The sequence below is a fragment of the Chaetodon trifascialis genome, chromosome 18 (genome assembly GCF_039877785.1).
Source record: "Chaetodon trifascialis isolate fChaTrf1 chromosome 18, fChaTrf1.hap1, whole genome shotgun sequence".
Taxonomy (NCBI): Eukaryota; Metazoa; Chordata; class Actinopteri; order Chaetodontiformes; family Chaetodontidae; genus Chaetodon; species Chaetodon trifascialis.
Window position 1 is genome coordinate 12,504,708 of NC_092073.1, and position 21,382 is coordinate 12,526,089.

General features: G+C 42.8%; 4 protein-coding genes across 4 annotated transcripts; all 4 read right to left on the bottom strand.

Moving 5' to 3' along the window:
• Positions 1–1,317: 1,317 nt before the first annotated feature.
• LOC139346518 (lipocalin-like) lies at positions 1,318–2,576 on the bottom strand. The gene is made up of 6 exons (XM_070985593.1): positions 2,422–2,576; positions 2,106–2,245; positions 1,925–2,004; positions 1,722–1,835; positions 1,517–1,618; positions 1,318–1,432 (listed from the first exon to the last, which is right to left on the bottom strand). The coding sequence occupies exons 1-6, from the start codon at positions 2,515–2,517 to the stop codon at positions 1,413–1,415; spliced, it is 552 nt and encodes a 183-aa protein (XP_070841694.1). The 5' UTR covers positions 2,518–2,576; the 3' UTR covers positions 1,318–1,412.
• A 2,241-nt stretch (positions 2,577–4,817) lies between these two features.
• c8g (complement component 8, gamma polypeptide) lies at positions 4,818–8,429 on the bottom strand. The gene is made up of 7 exons (XM_070986440.1): positions 8,247–8,429; positions 7,075–7,220; positions 6,504–6,574; positions 6,302–6,409; positions 6,040–6,144; positions 5,751–5,786; positions 4,818–4,907 (listed from the first exon to the last, which is right to left on the bottom strand). Exons 1-7 carry the CDS (start codon positions 8,427–8,429, stop codon positions 4,888–4,890), a joined length of 669 nt encoding a protein of 222 aa, XP_070842541.1. The 3' UTR covers positions 4,818–4,887.
• Positions 8,430–9,335: 906 nt separating this feature from the next.
• Positions 9,336–11,897, bottom strand: msrb2 (methionine sulfoxide reductase B2). Its single transcript, XM_070986352.1, has 5 exons — positions 11,692–11,897; positions 11,053–11,150; positions 10,695–10,771; positions 10,429–10,576; positions 9,336–10,215 (listed from the first exon to the last, which is right to left on the bottom strand). Exons 1-5 carry the CDS (start codon positions 11,798–11,800, stop codon positions 10,084–10,086), a joined length of 564 nt encoding a protein of 187 aa, XP_070842453.1. The 5' UTR covers positions 11,801–11,897; the 3' UTR covers positions 9,336–10,083.
• Positions 11,898–12,198: 301 nt separating this feature from the next.
• On the bottom strand, positions 12,199–20,180 carry armc3 (armadillo repeat containing 3). The gene is made up of 17 exons (XM_070986318.1): positions 20,128–20,180; positions 19,762–19,879; positions 19,224–19,349; positions 18,883–18,951; positions 18,607–18,782; positions 18,249–18,443; positions 17,981–18,164; positions 17,686–17,838; positions 17,493–17,601; positions 16,617–16,866; positions 16,237–16,373; positions 15,758–15,926; positions 15,409–15,503; positions 13,730–13,813; positions 13,340–13,507; positions 12,894–13,056; positions 12,199–12,793 (listed from the first exon to the last, which is right to left on the bottom strand). Exons 1-17 carry the CDS (start codon positions 20,173–20,175, stop codon positions 12,587–12,589), a joined length of 2,451 nt encoding a protein of 816 aa, XP_070842419.1. The 5' UTR covers positions 20,176–20,180; the 3' UTR covers positions 12,199–12,586.
• Between the last annotated feature and the right edge of the window lie 1,202 nt (positions 20,181–21,382).

The window sequence follows — 21,382 nt, forward strand, 5'->3', positions numbered from 1 at the left end:
GCAGATGATAGGCTGCCCCCTTGTGGTGACATGGTGCCGCTTCCTTCTGACATGGCTGAGAAAACAATATTCAGTGCAACTGAATATGACTTTAAGTATACATGTATGTAACAGGTGCCAGCGCACTGCTATCATAATATTAAAAACTATCAAAGGTTATAAGCCTAAAGCCTAAATATTATCAATAAATATCAACAATTTAGCCCCAAAATACGGGATGCCCGGATTAATACGAGCTAGCTGGCAATCCTCCATTTCTTTTTACAAAAAACTTCGTGCCTACATTACCCATAATGCCACTACACCCCCCCCGATAGACTAGTTAGCGATTCTTAGCATTAGCCCCTATGCGAGTAGCGGCTAATGCTAATGTTGCCTCGAGCTGTTGGCCTCGAGCAGAGTTGAGGGGCGGACTACAGAGGCCTGGTACAGTAAACTCACCTCTTTCTGTCTCCTCACACACACACTTTATTCATTTTCAAACTTGTGGTCTTCAGACACAACCGACGAGACTTTGCAAGGGTGCCTCAGGAGCGACAAAAAGGCTTTATACAACTGAGCTGAAGTAGCCTCCATCAGACCTGTAAACACATTGTGATATGTGAAATCCCATTTAACGTTATTGACCGTGACATGATAAGACCAACCCAAGAGAAGCTCACAGTATTGTCTCATTTCCAGAGTACAATCATGACATTTACCGACTCCCGTCATTGTTTTCTTAAAATTTTTATTATTATTATTATTGTATTGAGTGGGCGTGCAGCCCATCTGCACAGTGAAGACTAAAGGCTACTCCAGTATTAAAGCAGCACTTTAATGACTTTGTGTGTTTTAAAACGACTTTTATTGTGTTAAAGCATCAAATCTTATCTGAGCCATATGTGTTTTGTAGCCCCATATGTTCACAGGACAGTATTGTGCAATTTATTTATGGTGGTCTAGTTTATACCCGTTAATCAGCCAACAGGGGGCAGTACGTGGTGCAATTTACAGTATTGACCTGACTGCCAGATGCTTTTCTACCGAGAAGGAATCATTCTGAACACTGAGATATTTCTTTGTTATTTTTATTGGCTTATTTCAACAAAAGATAAAAACACTACAGACACATTCGTCAACTGACATCTTTCACAGTCTCGCGCATTCCTTCCTTTGTCTCGCCGTCAGCACTTTGTTGTTCCGCTCTGATGCCACAGTTAATGCGCGACTTAGAGAGAATGAGGCCTGAATTAGGATCAGGATCGGTCTTTGGAGCACAGCAGGGATTGGAGTAATATGCGTGAGTGTCATTGTCTCAGGTGCAGCGTTGTGATGCTGTAAACATCTCAGAGAGGGGGAGAAAACAAAGCTTTTCTGAGATGGGAGCCTGGGACTTCAGAGGGCAGAGATGAGGGATGGCGGGGGACTCCTTATTGCTCAGGACACTCAGCTGCAACAACACACAAGGGGAGGCCAGTGAGCAAAGATCTGAGCCATTTATCAGTTAAAATGCATTTGCACTTCGATGACCTACCATTCTTCGGCAAGATGACGGTGTTGTCAGCGTCTATGCCAGTCTGAAGGGAGAACTCTGCAAACTTCTGCTGCAAGGTGGCACTGGCCTGAGGGCTGCGACCTGCAAACACACAATGGGTTTCTTTAACTTTCACCAAATCCTGAATCAACCGATTTATCACACAGTGCACAGGCTGCTGTGGTGCAGCTGATGGCTGACTTACTGTAAAGCTTGTTGAGGACCTCAGACACACTGTCCTTTGTCTTGATAGTGTGGACCAGAGCGTAGTCATCATACTGAACTTCCACAAAGCGCATGTCGTTGTCGTTGTTCCAAACTGGTGAAAGCAGAAACGGATAGGTCAGTCTGTTGAGTCTGTATGTTTGCATTTCTTTCTGTGTTCGTGTTAGTGTGTGCTCTGCTCACCCTGGCTGTGGAAGGTGAAGCGTCCTGGGGTGTCAGTTTTCAGTGCGAGGTGAGTCATTCTCCAGCAGGTACCATCAGCACTAGAAGAGACCCAGATCAGTTAAGCTATTATTTCTTTCTACAGGAGAATCATCAGGATACTCTGATATTTTGACAGTATGATTATGTGTTAATCACTCACTTCAGGTTGGCATAGGTGAGGTCCAGGTCTCCTCCAGCCGTTGGCGCTAATGTGGCAGTGCCCATCTTCATCCCCGCCTTGTCGTTCACAAACCACTGAGCATTAGTGGCAAAGCCAACAAGGTACCACTTGCCTGCCATCTAAAAGATAGACAGAAGGTGGGAAATAGATGGTTAGAGATGATCTAAGCTGCAGCTCATGCATGACACCACTCCTGTCTTGCAATAACCACCTCAACCACTTAATAACTCTTTCTGTGTTGATTTTTGGAATATCACAATCAAACTGTCTTGCAGTACTTGTGCCTCTCTCTTACCTTCTCCAGGTCAAAGTCTTTCATGGTTGCGACATCAGTGCAGGACGCCAGAGCGCACATCAGCGCAACCAGCATCCTCAGCAGTGTGCTCCTCATGGCTTCTCCTTAGCGTTCTGGACTTCGCCTGCAGGGAGTAGAGTATCAGGACAAGGTACGGGGGAAAGGGTAAGTGGAGCCTCCTTATATCCTGCAGAGTCCTGCTCCTCCTCTTCCTCCCCTCCCCCCTCCTGCTAGCTTCTGCATTACAAAAACTCTTTGGCTCCCATCCTCTGGCATGCAAATCACTGCCGTTACACAACTGGCACGTGTGGATGGGGGAAGGGGGAGGTGAGGAGGGAAGAATAGTTGGTATATAATAGGGTTCTTTTAACACCTCTGCCCCCTCTTCCATGCCTGGACTATTAACAGCTGTTTGGTAAGAGTGCAGATTTCTTCGTCATATGGCACATAAATGCTCCAAAAAGACACACCGCATACACAGCAAAAAAAGAAGAGATTAGAGGCAGTTTTTGCTGAGATTTCGCAACTTTTAAAATGTACTCAATCAATCAACCCTATGAGCCAATAAACTCCACTTATGTAAGATCTAAAATAAGAGCTTGTTGTGTATATATGTTCTCTTGCAGCAAACTGCATTGTCAGCAGTGCTGAGGCAGTGATATTTAAGAACGGCACAATGACAAAAGTTCACAATTTCACATTTTTTCTTTCTATCAAAGCAGTATGGCTACCAGTTATTTGATTACTTACTGATTATATGGTCCTGGTCCACAGCACCGAAGTGACCTACAAATAATCAATACTTATTTAAAGGCAGGTGTACATATGTGTAATCTTTGAGATGTAACATTGTAGTGTACTATGCTTTTAATTGTTTTTCTTTCTTTTATTTTGAAAAGCAGCACAAATACAACAAATGCTGGAGATCCATTCAAGCTAGATCCTTGTGGCTTATTCTGCCACCTTACACTTAATATTGCACCTGCTGACATAGTTAATTTTGTGTTTCAGGTCCAGGTGGACATACTGTAGGTGGGGAAGGGGAATAGGTATGCCAGTCCCAGATTTTGTCATTCAACAAGTTGCTCAAACTTGGTCAGCGTTGGCTCTGACAGATCGTCTACAGACCTGCCTGCATACAGAGCACAGAAACAAACGCCACAGAATGATGCATTTTTTTAAACATACAGTCTCAGTTCACCCATGTAAAACACGATTATCAGAACTGGCTTTTAGATGTAAGATACCAAAAAAATAATTGTCACATGGATGAGGAACCCACCACCACCATGGTACTACCCCATGGTAGTACATGATCGCATAGGTGTCATAGTCCGTCTCCCCGATCCCCGATTAAAGGCAGTTTTTGCTGAGATTTCGCAACTTTGAAAATGTACTCAAATCAAACCTGTGAGCCAATAAACTCCACTTATGTAAGATCTAAAATTGGAGCTTGTTGTGTATGTATGTTCTCTTGCAGCAAACCGTATTGCCAGCAGTGCTGAAGCAGTGATATTTAAGAGCAGCACAATGACAAAAGTTCACAGTTTCTCATAAAAAGCTCTGCCAGTGTTGCATGCAGCGATTGGATTGTTCCTTGCACTTCATTGAGTGTTAATAGTTTCATAAAACCTTCATGAGGAATTTAACAGAGCTGCTTGTCACTATTTTCAGTTTTGTGACAACACAGTGAGAAGAAGAGATGGATGATCAGTATCGTCTTGCATGATGTTAAATGTTGCATAAATCTCTGCTGCATGTGGAAAATAATACCCCCAACATCAACCCCCGTGTTGAAGAATTGGTCTCATTTACATTGAGTAAGTGCGTAATGTGCTGATTGGCTGTGAACTGTTTATTTGCAGGCATGTATTGATGGACTTATCAGAGCTCCCTTTGTTAGAGACAAGACAGGCACCAACTTGCAGTCAGCTGGTTATGTAACAAACACACTGACAGAAACACACACACACACACACACACACACACACGCACACACATGCACACACACAAAGAGGTGCTGGGTGGAGCTAGGGGCAGTGTTGAAAAGCACTAGTTTTGTAACTAAACTCTCTCAACCCCTTTAGGGCTCCACATCTGGGCTACATTAACTCCAGCTCCCCAACACACACACACCCTGCACCCCTCTTTTTGTGTCCTCACACACACCCAGAAAGCATGCATGCACACAGACATACACTCTGGATCAGCTGATGGCAGATAAGGCCCATTGTGCATCTAAAAACTCAAATCTTTGACAGTAACTTGATTTTCCTCAAGTTTGTTTTATTTATCTGTAACTGGTGGCATGTAAAGTTGACAGCTGTACAGATTTGAGACTGGGGGTGCAGTCTTTCAACAACTTTCTTGCCGGTGTTCACATTTTTAAACCATACAATACTGAGATATTTGCACCCCTGCCGAACACGGCAGGGCTGGATGTGTCTGCTGCACAGCTCTGCCTCTTCAGCATGTGGGGACACAATCTGTGTAACAGAGAGTGACAGGTTAGAGTACATAGAAGCTCTGCAGCAGTTTTAATCTGGCAGTGGAGATTGGATAACATGTTGACAATGTTTATGTCACTGAATGTTCCAAAAGTTGAATCCAACACATGCAGAGCCTCCGGGGTAAACGTGAAGACTGTTTGGGAAGGTCACAGAAGCAGTTCATTGGTTTCTTCAGAGAGCTGCTCTCGACCAATCTCTTTCTCTGTTTCTCCACTGAATCCATGTCTGCTGTGCTTTTGCAAAAAGCAACTTCTTGCAGGGATTTTTTTTTATCAATTCTTCACCCCAAATCATACTCTTACAAACTGACATGAAATGCAAATACTAATCGATTACACATGTAATAGTAATTGGAACAGTTAACAGAGGAAATTACTTATTTCATCATTCAACAAAATAACAAAAGTGCATTCAGCACAACTGCAGCCGCACAGCTGAAATGATGGTTGCCGTGTAATTCACTGAACCAGTGAACCTGCTCACAGTTGCACAGAGCAAGATGAGATACTGTTAGTCTGGAGCACTGCAGAGCATGAGCGAGGTTCTGAATGTACTGCAGTGTGCGACAACCTGTGAAAATACTCTGTACATTAAGCCAGCAAGCTACACTGACAGCTAAACAACTGAAAATCCTTTGATGCTTTTTACGGATTCCAGAAAACCTGACTTGTTGGAAAGTGACATTTTAAACATGTCAGCATGTCATGGGGGTTTGTCAGCAGCTCCGTTTACTCTATCCCTTTTCTAATATAGTTTTATAATCATCACATTTTTTGGTTCTATCAAAGCAGTATGGCTACCAGTTATTTGATTACTTACTGATTATATGGTCCTGGTCCACAGCACCACAGTGACCTACAAGGCCAAAAAATCAACAGTTATTTAAAGGCGTGTGGTGTACACATCTTTGAGATGTAACATTGTGTTACATTGTAATGCAATATGCTTTTAATTGTTTTTCTTTCTTTTACTTTGAAAAGCAGCACAAATACACCAAATACTGGAGATCCATTCAAGCTAGATCATCGTGGCTTATTCTGCCACCTTGCATTTAATATTGCACTTGCTGACATAGCTCATTTTATGTTTCAGGCCGAGGTGGACGTACTGTAGGTGGGGAAGGGGAATAGGTATGCCAGTCCCAGATTTTGTTTTTCAGCGAGCTGCTCAAACTTGGTCAGCGTTGGCTCTGACAGATCGTCTACAGACCTGCCTGCATACAGAGCACAGAAACAAACGCCACACTGTAATGCATTTTTTTAAATATACAGTCTCAATTCACCCATGTAAAACAAGATTACCAGAACTACCACTTGGCTTTTAGATGTAAGATACCCAAAAAATAACTGTCACATGGATGAGGAACCCACCATAGAGTTTCATGGTGATCTTGCCCCGTTTCTGGTAGTACATGATCGCATAGGAGTCATAGTCCGTCTCCCCGATCACTATCTCGGTGTTTAGCTCAGGACGCGGTCCTGGTGGAGACAACAGGGAGCAGAGTTAGACAAAGGGATGCTGCGTTGCACTCTAATTTATCATGCTGAATAAGGACGTAAAAGAGGAGCTGACCTTTAAGTGTTAGCTGGCCTGGAGTTGGTGATAGATTGTAGACCTGTAATATCTCCCAACACTGGTGATTACTGAGAGAGAGACAGCAAACATTCAGCAAAATAAAGTCTCTCTCTCTGAAGTCATAAAGTAGAATTGTAGCCTGTTTATTAGATGCAGTTTATATACTGTGTTTCACAATCTTAACCACATGCCTCAGGGTTGAACTAGAAAAGGACCAAAAAAACAACATTTTTTTTCTCTCCTTGGGTTAAGTAGAATTTATGACCCCCAAAATCACAAGAAAAATATCACGCAACATCCCTCGAAAACAACAAGGCACACACCCTTTCAATTTAAATTTGGTCTTTTACTCCCTGTTGTCTCACAAAAGCCAGGTCAGGATGACCTAAAACGTTTCAAAATGATGAGGGAAAGCTGATGGATTTAACTGTTCTGACTCCTTCTTCCTGTTTCTGAGGAGTCACAAATAAAATCAAACATGTGGTTGGAGCGTGAGGTCAGTGTGGCGTATTTGCCCCCTCTGCTGATAGTTACAGTGAGCTGCACATACACAGGCGGTGGCACTTACAGTCGTGTTTTTGTGCTAACAGACAGCGTTTGGTCAGAGGCAGAGGGACGGGTGAGGGTCATGACTGTCGGCTCCACTTTGGTGCCATGATTAATCAGGTAGGGGCATTTGGAGGCGGTGTTTAGCAAGTACCAGGTTCCTGTCATCTGCAATGAAGAGGCAGGATCAGGCAGACAGAGACAGAAAAAATAAGCAAGAGGCTTTTGGCCTAATATCAGCAAAGCTTGGATTGATCCAGTGATTGACAAACATTTCATCCTATCAAATGATCCTGACCCTGTAAAGCCTCTCTGTTGTTCCAAAGGTAAATGAGCCCTAATTGAATATTTAATGTAACATCTGAAACTTTCTGAAAAAGGATGCATCTGTTTCAAATGTCCTGCTCTATTATCCGAATTCTATTTCACTGAAAATCCCCATTATTGCCTAAAACACCATATTGACACAATTACACAAGCATTTCTCCAGCCCCCACACTAATCCATCACAGAGCAGAATGTCAGTTCTCTATAATGTTTTTCTTTTTAGGATGGGTACGTGGATAGAAGTTTGCAAGTCTTGAAGTAGAGTTTAAATCTCAGTTGTTTTAGTATCTGTTCACATTTAACAATATGTTAGATAAGGACAAAGACCTGCTGCATTAGTCAGTGCACAAAATAGTCCTTGCTCCATAAAGCTAGTTTCTGTATGCTCTCACCAAAGCAACACTAGCTTTTGGCTACTTTGTTGGGACAATTAGTCACGTTCTCCATGGATTATATCTTGTTTGTTTGTGTTATTGTGAAATTGTGGTTCAAACAAGTGAGAGACGTAATCGAACTGTCAGTGTGCAAAGGTGAAGTGACGGCAGAGTGCCTGGTGCTGTGGACACAGTCCTTTCTCTGTGTATTAAAATGAAACGTTCTCTCTTTTCCACGAATCTTTTCCCAGACTTGTCACAATTAATTTTGCATGGAAATTGAAAATGGACACTCTGCTTCTGTCTGCTTCTGTAGCTTGATTTAAAGGCACCAGTCGGAAACTTGAATAGAAAAAACTCTTTAAATTAGAAAGAATTATTTGGAAAAAAAAGCACTTAATACACAGACATAATGAAAGATAATACACAGAGCTAAGCAGGCATACAGTGCTGTGTGTGATCTGTAACTCTGCCTCTCCCTCCAGTGTCTTACCCGCTGCATGTCTATGTTCTGTGCAGGTGGGGTCACATCAACAGGCTCAACCTTTGGCTTCTTAGGAGGTCGTCTTTGGGGTCGTGGTCGACTCTTAGCCCCCCCTACAGCCTCAGTGGAACCCCACAAACACACGCACATCACCGCCACCACTGCCAACATACATCGCCATACTCCAGCCATCCTAGCCCTGACAATAATGCACTGAGGTACAGTCTTCGTCTCCTATAGGATCCTGAGGTTCTCGTGTTGTTGTTTTTTTTCTAATCTAAACTCTTTCCCACTTCTTTCTGTGTTGGGGTTTCCGTCCCCTCTGTCTCCAGCTGTCGTCTGCTATTCCAAATGTGCTTTACTCAACCTCGAACACACAGACGCAGATGAAATGCTTAAACAGACAGGGATCAGGAGACAAACAATGTGAAACACAGGATGGCCTGTCAGGTCAAATATTAACTCGGCTTCCTGGCAGAAATGAGGCCACACCGCAGCGCTGCGGTATGTGCAACTGAACTATGGGGGGCAGCCATAAATTCTCATTAATGACTGACTTTAAAATGTTAATAAACTCTTCAGAGACATTGTTTCTTTGAGTGAGTGAAACGCTGCATTTATGTACCACACTGGAGTACCAGGGAGGAGGGCAGACATACAAAGTGCAGGACTGTGACACCAGAATCCAGGGTTCACATCCAGTCCCCTCTCTGTGGCTAGGTTTAGGCAATAAAAGCACTTTAAATGTTATTAAAAAATCTTGTCTCAAGTCACTGCTGGCTTTTATTGTATGAAAATAGCTGATATTGCCCCAGTATTTACCAACTGCTGTCAGTGCCTAAACATAACCAGAAAAAAAGTTTAACAATGCTGTGGTCACTATGAGTGGATAGCATATTGCAGGATTGTCTATTTTGGCAGAAAACACATGAAATACATTGTCAGTAAACATTTCAAACAACATTTCCTCATTATGTTAATACAACTCGCAAGTCAGACCACATTAGATTTCCCTCAAAATGTATTTGCTGTTGCTAATTAGTTCTATATAAATGTAATTTCTAGGAGACGGGCCACAGTAAAGCAAAACCGTAGATTCACAGAACAAAGAAAATGTGCATTTATTGACAAATTATCAGCCAAGTTTGCATGAGTCAATCAGTCAGTTTGATCTGTAAATGTGACACCAGGTGGAAAACAAACAAAGCAATGTCATCACTTCTGGTGTTTCGTCATCTCTTCAGAAAAAGAGGTCTTTTTAATTCAGGCCCAGCGTGTTTGGACACTTTTGAGACATGCAGACAAATCAAACATCACAATGATGTTCAAAAACAATTCATTTTTTGTAGCATCAGTGAGTTAGCCACTATCTATCCAACTAAAGTTAGAGTTGCTCATCCAAACAAACTTCATTCGGTTAACATTCATCAAGGAAAACTAACCTATTGAACAAAAATTAGAAAACAATACACATATATAAAAAAAGTTCTTTATTAAGTGATTGAGGTGACTAAAGGAGCTGATGGCCTTCAGGTTGGGTTTGTGTGAATCTTGTAATGTATGATCGGCAGATTTGTAGACTTTTCTCCAGTGCATATATCTGAAGAGACTGAGCTCAGTTCAGTGTCTTTCAGTTTGATAAACCACAGGAAGTCAATTTCCACCAAAATTCAAACATTAAAACACCTTGTGCCACACAAAGCCTCTCACTTCTAGACCTGTATCAGTCAAAACCATGGACTGAACTCTGCTCTGATTCTGGACCTTCACTTTGCCTCCTTTAAAGGACTGGCCTGCAACAAAACACACAGGAAGTGTGTTGGTATTGGCAAGTTCGTGTAATTCATCAGTTTTCCTCAGACTTGTCAGGTTTGTTGTTTCCTCTGGGTTTAAACATGAGCGCCACACTGTTGATACAGAACCGCTGACCTGTTGGGTCTGGTCCGTCATCAAATACATGACCCAGGTGGGCATCGCACTGCATCAAACACACACAACCCAAGTCATAAGCCACCCAAAAATACAAAAATGACAGTTGTATTTGAAGAAAGCGATGCATGAAATTCTGAAAATACTCATGTAACAATCCTAACTCTTCTGTGTAATTAAACATACATACATAAAGCTGTATTAACTAGAACTACTATCAGCAAACATGAACTTTGGCTCCATAGCTCAGGACACTACTCACATTTTTACAAAGGACCTCTGTCCCCTCACTCCCCAGGCTGTTGTCAGGGCGACGAATAATGGAGGCGTGGCTTTCATCCCGCTCCCATGTCCCATGAGCCTCTTTGAATGCTGGCCAGCCTGTCCCAGAATCATACTTAACCTCTGAACTATCAGGAGAGGGAAGAACATTTCCTCCATGAGCATCTATTAATACACTTCTAAATAAAATGTAACACAGAAATAACGTGTGGAAATATTCCTTTAATGCTTGGCGCAAACAGTTACCTGAAAAGTGGAGCCTCACAGCAGACACAGTGGTACATCCCCACTTCTGAATGGTTAAGGTAGATCCCACTGAAGGGCTAAAACACCCACAAATACACACAGATACACAGTATTAAGAGCAGAAACACAAGACTACTGATCTCCATGTTATTCATTGTCATGAGTTTGTAAGTGCAAGACAATACAGTCCTCATTTTAGCAGGGCAGGCTGAGCTAATCAGCTCAACCATACAGTGATGACCAAAGTCCACCTGGAGCTGTGCTGTCTATGAGACAATATGTATGTCAGTCTGGTAGACTGAGACATTTGTTTGACACAAATCCCTGCACTCATGGGCACGCAGTAAGCAGTACTCACCACCTCGGTCCCTTTCTCCCTGGTGACTACATACTGTTCCGGGGTCAGTTTCTTTTGCCAGTCTGTAGTCTCGTCATATCGTGTGAGAGACCGCAGGCCTGCAGAGAGCAGAGGTCACAGTGAGGAAGTCACAGAGGGGCTTCAATGTGCATGTGGAACCTAGCAGAAGAACATTTAATCCACTGTTCCTGATCAAGTAATCGATAGATAATGAAAACCATCAGCTATAGCAGGATGTTCAAAAACCTTTTCAGAGTAAAACCCACACTTCTAACCCTGAAGACTTTGGACACATTTAGATAGAGTGTGATCATTTACTAGAAGAGAGGGTAACATTTCAGGACAGAACAGTCAGAAAATAGGCTTATTATTTAATTATGACTCCTAAAGTAACTAAAATTCAGCTAATCCCAAATGTACTGAACTCTCCTGTCTTGACCACAGTCCATTTTGCACCAACAACAAAATGAAGCTGCCTGCTTCTTATTCGTAGCTTTCAGCAGATTTAAATGTCATAATATCCAACATCTGCAGCATGCTGGAGCATCAGGACTTTGCAGCCTGTGATACTACACGGGGCAGTGTAACTATACCCAAAGAACAAAGTGACGGTAAAGAAATCAAAGGTGCTCCCAGTACCTTGAGATGTGGATACGGGACGGACTGGGATCCTCCTCGGTAACGCCGCGGATGTGGGTGTTGCGCGTCGAGAAACGACGACGAAGAGACGAGCGACGAAACGAGACATGTTTGCAGCCACCGTGTCGGGTCTTGTCTAAAGTCAAGTGCACATATCAGCGGAAGTGCGCTCGCTGCGTCGGGTTCGTTCATGCCGCGGCGGGTTCACGCCGGTCCTCCCCCAGCTGATGCAGGCAGATTGCTGGGTGACCCGGTCAAAAATCATGCTTTCGTCTATATAGGTCAGAGTGGAGTGTTCTCCTGGCTTTTTATTGCCAGGCGATTTTAAAGAGCACCTTGCCATCAATGCGTAGCAGCTTAATGGCGAAGGGGGAGTCTAAATTGGGGTTTGGGGTCTGGTTGGTGAGGAATCCTGTAAAATGTTTTCATGAGTCCCAACAATGGTACAGTTTAATAATTCTAAATTAAAAGGCTTAATGAGAAAAGGAAAAAAAAAAAAAACAGATACATATTGGAGGAATTTTATTTAATGCTGAATAATCTCAAATAAATGTTCTGGAAATACAGTCTTTTCAATTATCTGACCTGGGTGGAGGCACAAACAACAGGTAAAGACCAGTTGCAGAAATTGACTGTGGTGCAACTGTCTGACCTTACCTGATATTTCTCTGTGGTGGCAACATTCTGAATCCTCTGTGGTGAGGAAGCTGCATTCATTGACAAAGAGCATTTTTTCCTTTTGGCTTGTACATACACCAAAAATCAGCTGACCATCTGGCTAATACCATATGGCTGCCCATACAGCAAATACATATACAATACGAATCAATAATCTAACGCACCTCAATGTCTGGTCACAACATATTCTACAGTATTTCTACACTACAGTGTTGGTTTATATAGTCTGGTACTGCACAGCAGCAGGGGTATTTGCTCTCAACAGGCTTCCAGGCTGGTGCATAAGGTCCACTATGTAGCGGCAGGGCTGTGAAGAACGCCCATTGCTGGAGGGATTCCCACCGAAGAGGAGTACCTCGTTCCAAGCCCGGTTGTACTCACCCCGAACAAGCGTGCAGCTCATACCAATGCAATCAACAAGACACTGCAAAGTTAAAGAGAGGAGACAGGCTGGGGAATGATTACTTGGAAACGAGAGACGGATTGAATGAAGAGGGTCTGTGTGGTAGCCAGGTTGGTGGTACCTTGAAGAGAAGCGCCCTATGGCAGTAGATTCCCCTCCTGATCAAACCAATCGGGACAACATTTGACTGGAGCTGAAACTTGAGCTCGCTGAGGTGCAGCACCCATGGGAATTCGTGCAACTTCTCCATCTCCACTGCTCCGCCCATGGCATCACTCACAAGCCTTACACCCAAAATCAATGCACGCAAAACCCATTACAGTGCAGGAACTTTCCAAATTTGTGACATCCTGAAGTCTCACAATGATGTTTCTATTGTGTGTCAGCCATGTATCTGAATCTGCATAATGCTGTTATATGCCACATTTAATGAGTTGTCATTCTGGAGATTTGAAAAAAAAAAAAAAAAAAAAAGAGTGCCATTCATTTAATATGACTTGATTTCCTTCTCTCTCTGTGGTGGCATGCCTGCATACTGGCTACATGCTGACTGCACTGATTTCTTACCTGGCCAAGGCAGCATACTGCTCTCGTTCATCACTCTGTGGGAAGACGGATTCTTTGGCCTCTTTGACTAGAAGCTGCAATGAGACATCATCCATCATCTTCCACGGTTTCTCTGTAGGAGACTCAGGCCGGATCTCATCTTTCTGTTTCTCATCCTCTTTCTTCTTCCTGCACAGGGAGATGTTAAATGAAGATGAAATCACAGTCAGTGTTTTAAAAAATAGGGAGGAATATAGATAGTGATTCTATAGGACTGGACTTAAAATTATACCAAAATAAGACACATTTAACAGCCTCAGAGAAAGTCTATAGTATTATTTTGTATTTAGAATTGGTTCATAAATTACCACTGATCTTTACAACAAATAAACCCAAGAATCCTAGTCTCACCTTGGTGTCCTGCGTTCTGCTTTACTGCTGGTGTCTGCTTCTGATGGGTTGCTCTGCTTCTCCTCTGGCACATCCACTGTCTCTCTGCCACAGAAAGACAATAAAACTGAACACAGCACTCGTCTTCTGTTTTCCCCGTTTTTTTTTTTGTATGTGTTCAGTGTTGCCATATATACAACATTTAGCTGTAAGTTACTCTGCTTTATTAGTTCTTTTCTATCTTTCTTATCGTTCTTGTGTCTGAAATGGTTTGCCAGCATCCATGAGAGGAGCAAATGCATGTAACACTTGTAGAAAACCCATATGTGCACAATAATAAGTAATAACAATATAGGTTTAATTTCTGCCACATTATTATTATCATACATATTTCAGATGAAAACTAGAAATTATGTACCAAGTGAGCAAATGTCTGCCAACACAGGACTTTTTTTTTTAATTGCTGTTCTATCTAAAGCCATTATTCCAAACACATTTTCTTCACCTAAAAAAACAAACAAATAAGATCTGCAATCAAGTCTCTTCCTCTGTTATTTAAGAATCATGGCCAAAAAGATTGAAATAATACGCTTGCAAAATTTGTGGAGCTGCTTCACCATCATGTCTTACCAGTCTACCACATTCTTATGTTCCTGAGATATTCTGCAGAGAGACTGGAGCAAAAGCTGAACCATGATCAAAGTAAGTTACACAAGTTATATTTGGCACTGTGGAGATAGAGGAAGAAAACTTGAGTGAATTCTAGTAAGCGGCATTTTGCTTTGTAAACTGAAAAAGTTACTCTTGGATTACATGGATGGATTACATAACTCACTGCTTAAGGACGTCTGAGATGTGTGTGTGTGTGTGTGTGTGTGTGTGTGTGTGTGTGTGTGTGTGTGTGTGTGTGTGTGTGTGTGTGTGTGTGTGTGTGTGTGTGTGTGTGTGTGTGTGTGTGTGTGTGCGTGCGCACATGCCGAAGTGGGGACAATGGAGTGGACCTGAGGTACCCTGAGGGGGTACTGCCCTCTTTGCAAATGTTAATTCATCAAAATGCTGAAAGCTTGTGGGAGCGTTAGTGTATGGCTGCATTTACAGCCTAAATACATACAGTGTGTTGTTTTATAGTGTGTGTGCCTCTCAGTCAACATGCATGTGAATTATGTGCAGGCATCTTCGGCTGAATCTTGATGCGTGTGCGTGCATGTGCACTTGTTCGTGGTTGTGCGCATAAGTCCATTAGTCTGAACACAAAGGCTCTTTTACTCTGAGTGTGTTGCCATCTTCAGAAAATGGGATCGTTTACTCTGTGAGGCCACGCTAACGGGGCACACTGAAGGCAGCGGGGAGAAGGAGAAAAGGGAAGAGAAGAGAAGAGAGAAAAGTGAAGCACTGGATTGGAGCAGGGAAGGGGAGGGTGATAGTAATCTAACCACCACAATAAATTGTACTGACAAACTACATAGTGTGGCTGGTAGTGTAGGAAACTTGCCAAGTCTCAGCTAATGCTCTGTCACTATCTGTGCAGTTGTTCTTGTTACTTTCCCACTCTGCTTGAAGTGTATGAGGCCCAGTTAGCGGTCACAGTTTGGGGGTGGGGAGTTTACTGCGTCAGAATATAACAAATATAAATAATAAACAATGTTAAGTTCGTTTTTTAGGATTTTCTGACTATTCTGAAAAGATTCAAGAAAACATACTCTGTTGCTGTGTTGACAACAATGATTGGCTGGTGCTGGTTGACAGGGTGCTTGGACAGTTCCTCTAAAGTCAGAATCCTCTGACCTGCACGAGCCTAAGAGAGAGAAAAATAGCATTATGCTAAAAACCAAAATGTTAGAATATCCTTTGCTAAAGTATGTCTTCCTCTTTCACGACAGACGAAAAAGAGAAAAACGCTGTTGTGATCACGTTGGTGAAACAGATCAGTTCAACAAGTTCAAGCTCCAGAATAAAAAATTATAAGCATGTCTGTAGCTTTTCAGATTTCCACTTAGCTTACATGTGTTTGAGACTTCTGATTCTCATAAATGCCAACAGCATACACACCTTCCCAGCATCATAGAAGCCATCACTAATAACGTCAGTGGAGGACAAATGACCTGTCAGGCTGTATTTAACAGATAAGTTGGAGTTCAGGAGGCTGATCGTGGCCAACTTGCTAAAACTGCTCCTACGATTCACTGATTGGTTGATTTCCTGGAGCATTTCCAGGGCTCTGAGAAACAGATAAACAGAAGAGCAATACAAGCACATACAGATACTCAGACAATGATAATAAATATAAAAATGCACACTCTAACGAGCATAGATACTTGACCAAAATGAGCTATACTTTTCTTATGTAGCCTCACAAATCCTGCCCTATACTGCCATCTACTGGCTTTTTAAGAGACTACTCTGAGTGGACTCCAACCAAAACACACTTACTTCACACTTCTCAACAATGCTCCTCTGGTTTCAGTTACATTTCACGATTCACCATTGATGCCCTGGTGTCACTGTTAGTTGCAATTGCAGTGTCTCACCCAAATTTGCACATCTCCACTGTGGTGGGCTGATCACTGGCACATACATTGATTGCCAGGCATGCATTATACAGCACCTCCTTGTGATAGGAGCGCAGCAAATTGACCAGCGGTTGAAGGCCTCCAGCACTTTGCAGCTGAGTAAGACAGGAAGTGAAGCAAAAGCATATGAAATATTGTTGGGCAATTTCTATGAAATTAGTGATCATGATGAATATTTCTTTTTTATATATGTTGTTGTGGTTTTGGAATAAAAACAGTATCAGTAAAACTAAATGATACTTCCTTTATCCAAAACACTTCTCCAAATTTCAGAATAAATTGGCAAACATGAGAACAAGTCAGCACTTTGCAGTCATAAGACACATGCAAACACCAACCTCTGCCCTAGCTTCTGTATCGCAGGCCAGCGCTGCCAGGCACTGCGTGGTGTTGACCAGCACCTGCGTATTTGTGGACTTCAGGGGCTCCACCAGAGCCTGTATGGCTCCATGTGACAAGATGCTGTGGCGGACGACCTCCTGTCCTGCCATGTTGGCAAGTGTGGCAGCAGAATTGGCCACTGTCGCTGGACAGCTTCCATAGAGCTGCTGGACAAGGATCTCATGGCCTCCTGCCTCATACACTGCACTGGAAGATAAATGGGAGATTTACTTCAAACCTAGCTGGAAAGCTATAAATGCAGTCTCACAACTTAGCATACAAGAGTATTTCTGTAATGTGCACATGAGACATCTGATTTACACAAATAAGCAGTTTATAGGGGTAAACAAACATTAAAAGTAAGATAGTAAGGATTGATGTAGGCGAGGTGGAGTTAAATGGTAATGTCCTGAGAACTGAAGGAGAAGTAATACTGAAATATGAAGTCAGGCAGTGAGAGATGATGGGTATAGGGAAGATTTGTCAGGGGAATAAAAAGGTGGGAGATAAAATGGAGAAGGGGACAGAAGAGGGGTGAAGAGATTTTCAGGGAGGGACAGCCACGAGAAGACAGATGAAGCATTAAATCATCTGTGAAATGGTGGAGAGGAAGGTGTACGGCTCAACCTCCTTCTAAGTCTTAGAGACTGCAAACTTATCACTGAATATTTGACACATTTGGCAATAAGTTACACACATTGATACTCTGTGGCCTACACACTCAAACTCACTCAATCTTTTTTGAGTAACTTACTTTTGGTATGACAATTTACATTGAATAGAACACAAAATACTCAACTTATTCAAAGAGTAACAAAAAAAACATCACTCACAACGCATTGAGCGGGCTGTTATGTGTGAGGTTAGACAGGGTCTGGGTCGCTGCCTCTCTCAGTGCCAAACTCTCATCTTTCAGCAACTGTACAACTGCAGGGATACCACCTGAAACACACAGTCAGCCAACGCATTCTCACTCAATTGTGGTGAGTGTGTTTATGTTACGGTGGCTGTGTGAATGTGTTTTACCCAGTTCCCTGAAGCTGTCTTTGCTAGCTTGGTGGAAGCTCATGGCGGACACAGCCTGGCAGGCAGCTGTTTTCACGCTGACATCCACCACAGACAGAAGCTCCACCAGAACCTTCTCCAGACTCTGCTTATGGAGTGCATTGAAATTCTCAGCTGCGCACACAGCCATGCACCCGTGTACATGCACACACATTGGAGAAATGACAGAAAACACACACAACTAAAGTAAGTACGACAAACTTATGGCTGGAAAGTTAAGAGCAAATGATTATCTCTTGTCCCCCACTGTGCTTACGGCTCTGAGCTACTCTGGCAATGCATTTAATTGCACTGGACTGGATTTCAGGCATGTTGGGGGTGAGAACAAACTCCATCAGCCTCGTCAGTCCTCCACCCTTGTGGATCAGCTGGAAACTGTCACTGTCACTCAGACAGTTACCAACTACCTGTAAGGCCTCAGCATGAAGGTCGCTGAAGTCCTGTAAAACATAAAAAGATCGAATGGAGGGCACTAAAGGGCAGCATGAAGACACACATGAGCATGTTACCATACACACGTTTACCGTGTTACTGAGGATATCCATGAGCTTCTCAAATCCTTGCTGTTGCCTCAAGGTGTGGCATGTATCTTTATCAGTGGTGACATTCAGCAGCGTCTTTAAAGCCAAATGCTGAATGACAGGGAAATCTGACTTCAGCAGTTCCAGAAGTGGAAGGATCCCGCCCAACTCATGCACTGCCACACGACTTTGGTAGTCCTTTATACAAACAGTACAACAGAGGATGCAAACTGACAATTTGAATGTCACCCATCCTGAGCCTATGGCTTTCAAGATACTGATAAATGTAACTTCTACTTATCTAAAAGCCTAATAACCGCATAGCCTCATAACCTCCACTAGGCTAACAGGTTTAAGTCACCTGAACTAGGTTGAAGATGATCTCTAGTGAGTTCCTCTTGACATCGGGGTCTGGACTGGATAGGAGCTGGATTAGAGGTGGTAGGCCCTTGTTATCAAAGATCTGGACCTTACAGATGAAATCCACTGACAGAGAGGCCAAGCACAGTGTTGCAAATTCATGCACAACTACATCTTCTTGAATAGGAGAGAGAGAATTGCATTGTTAGTTCCAATTAGAGCTCATTTGCAGTAAATACCTGCTGAGTCTGTTCATCTCGCGATCAAAATTACTCACCTTCAAGTGACAGTTTGCCAATGATTGATGGGATGACATCTAATTTTTTCAGAGCATTTTTTACACCACCTTTCAATGAAAACATGAGACAATGTTAAGCAGTGAGTTAATCAGTGATCCGACCCATCAGCCAGTCACTAAGTCACTCACACAGTCTGTAAATCAACAAAACAGTCAATTCTGTAGCGTGTCAACGAGTCTCAAAAGCCAATTGCCAGACAAGCAGATAGATGGTCGGGAATGTGGTCTGCAAGTTACAAGCCAATCACATCAGTTGTATTGTAAGCCACAAATGACTGAGATGGCGAGTCTGCATTGATTTGGCATGTTGTCTGACTCACCGTTGGTGGCCATGATGCCCAAGGCCATGAATGCATTGCGTCTGACCTGCTTGTTGTTGTGAGTGATGAGCTGACAGAGAGGCTCCAATGCCCCAAATGCCAGCAGAGCAGCCTTGTTCTCATCTCCTAACAACAGGGGGAGACAGTGAACAGGAAAATTTAGCATGGTATCCAACAGACCTTAGTGCCTGTGGGCATTCATTGTGTATCAGCAGAGTAGTGAAGATGAAATATGATTAAATATAAAAGGAGGTGGCAGAAGTGGGACTTAACATAGTAAGATGCACAAGTGAAAAAAGGTTTTGATTCAAAATAACGTTGAGAATTTTAAACATGCCAGCCCATCTTACATCCAAGAAGTGCTTTATGAGGATAGTATGGAAACATATTAGATGATTTCACAGTACATGCGAAGAAATAAGATTTTGCACTTTCGGCTGTAGAGTTGCTCACAACAACAACAACAACAACAACAACAACAACAACAACAAACCAAAAAAAGGGGGCGTAAGAGTTAGCAGTGGGAAGCCTGGTGCACCTTTCTCTGCAAATGCGTGGATTGCATCACAGGCTTTGACCAGGATGTCCTCCTCTGAGGAGCTCAGCAGCAGCACTACTGTTGCCGGGGTTTTTCCCTCAACAGGTAGTGGTTCAAACTGAGAGAGAGAGAGAGAGAGAGAGAGAGAGAGAGAGAGAGAGAGAGAGAGAGAGAGAGAGAGAGAGAGAGAGATGAAAAATGCTATATATTCGATATTATGTCTGTCCCCAGGACGTGCAGTCTGTTGTGAGGCTATGAGCATCTGTTCCAGTGGCCACCAAATACACAAACCTTTCAAAAACACGTTAACTATAGGCTTCATCAAAGCGTACAGATGAGAAGGCTTTCATTATATGATTGTCTCACCGTTTCCTTGCATGGACTTTCACCCTCTCTCTTCACTTTCTTTCCCATTCTGAGGCCTAGAGAAAACTGCACTGTAATTAAATGCGTCGAAACAGCCTTTGTTTATCACAGATCACAGTTCAATAACTGCTCTGGGCAGCGATCAACTGTATGACGTGCAGCAATGAACGCAGTTAGCTATGCTAGCTACACTGCAGAGCTAGCTAACAGCTTAGCAGTGATCACAAATGACGCTTGCAAAACAAACAGATCTCGATCTCAAATACTCACCGTGACTTACCTATTCTTTTTTTCCAAAGTAAGGCGCAAGCTCAAGATTTATAATTAGACAGCCGGCCAGAAGAACCAGACTCTAAGCTTAGTGTTTTGGAAAAGGAGGTTGACACCGCGTTGCTTAGCAACAGGTGCCACGTTGGGCAGCATGAGGGTTTGAACAGTTATTGGTTTGAACTTGTTTGCTCCAGCTGTAGTTAGTGGCCTTTTGTATTAGCAGAAGAGATTAGTGTTAAAACACGTCAGACGTGAATGACATAGTTTACCGTCAAGAGGCCTGCAATGCATAATTTAGCAAGGCATATGTAAATGTAAAGTTAATTAAAGAATTTTACGTCTTATGCACACCACAGCAGGCCTACAGTGAACAGGAAAATGTGCAGTGAAATACTGAATTACGAGACTAAATGACAACAAAATAAAATGTGCAAAATAAAGACGGTATAAACAAACTGAGCAAAACGTGAATCTTTGACATCTGCAGGACAGACCTGTTTCAGCTGTCTTCCTGAGTTTGTGTAATGATGGCCAAATAATCAACCGTAGTATAATTCACATTTACATAAGCAGCCTAAACCCTCTATTAAATGAACGGGCACAAATACTGAAAACTCAAAGAGGAATTTGTAAGTCACTGTATGAGTGAGTGTGATGTGTATGTGTTGAGGGGCTGGTTCTGTGCAGGTCATAGGAATAGTAGGCTATTAAGGTAAATGCGCTGCTGTGAAGAGTGAGTCATAAAACAAATGAGCTCAAGGCCTATACAGCATCAGCACACTGTTGTCTCCTGCTCTTGGAGAGGCACTGACACAGCAATGTGCCAGTGGAAACCGCTCAGTATGCACCAGAATGACCTCTAAAGACATTAGCTCTGGTAGTGTGGGGCATTATCGCTCTGGTGCCTGAAATGAGCCTCAGATTCATCTAAACGAAAGCAACCCGAGGATGGGGGACGGCCGGGATGATGTTCAGGTTTCTCTGC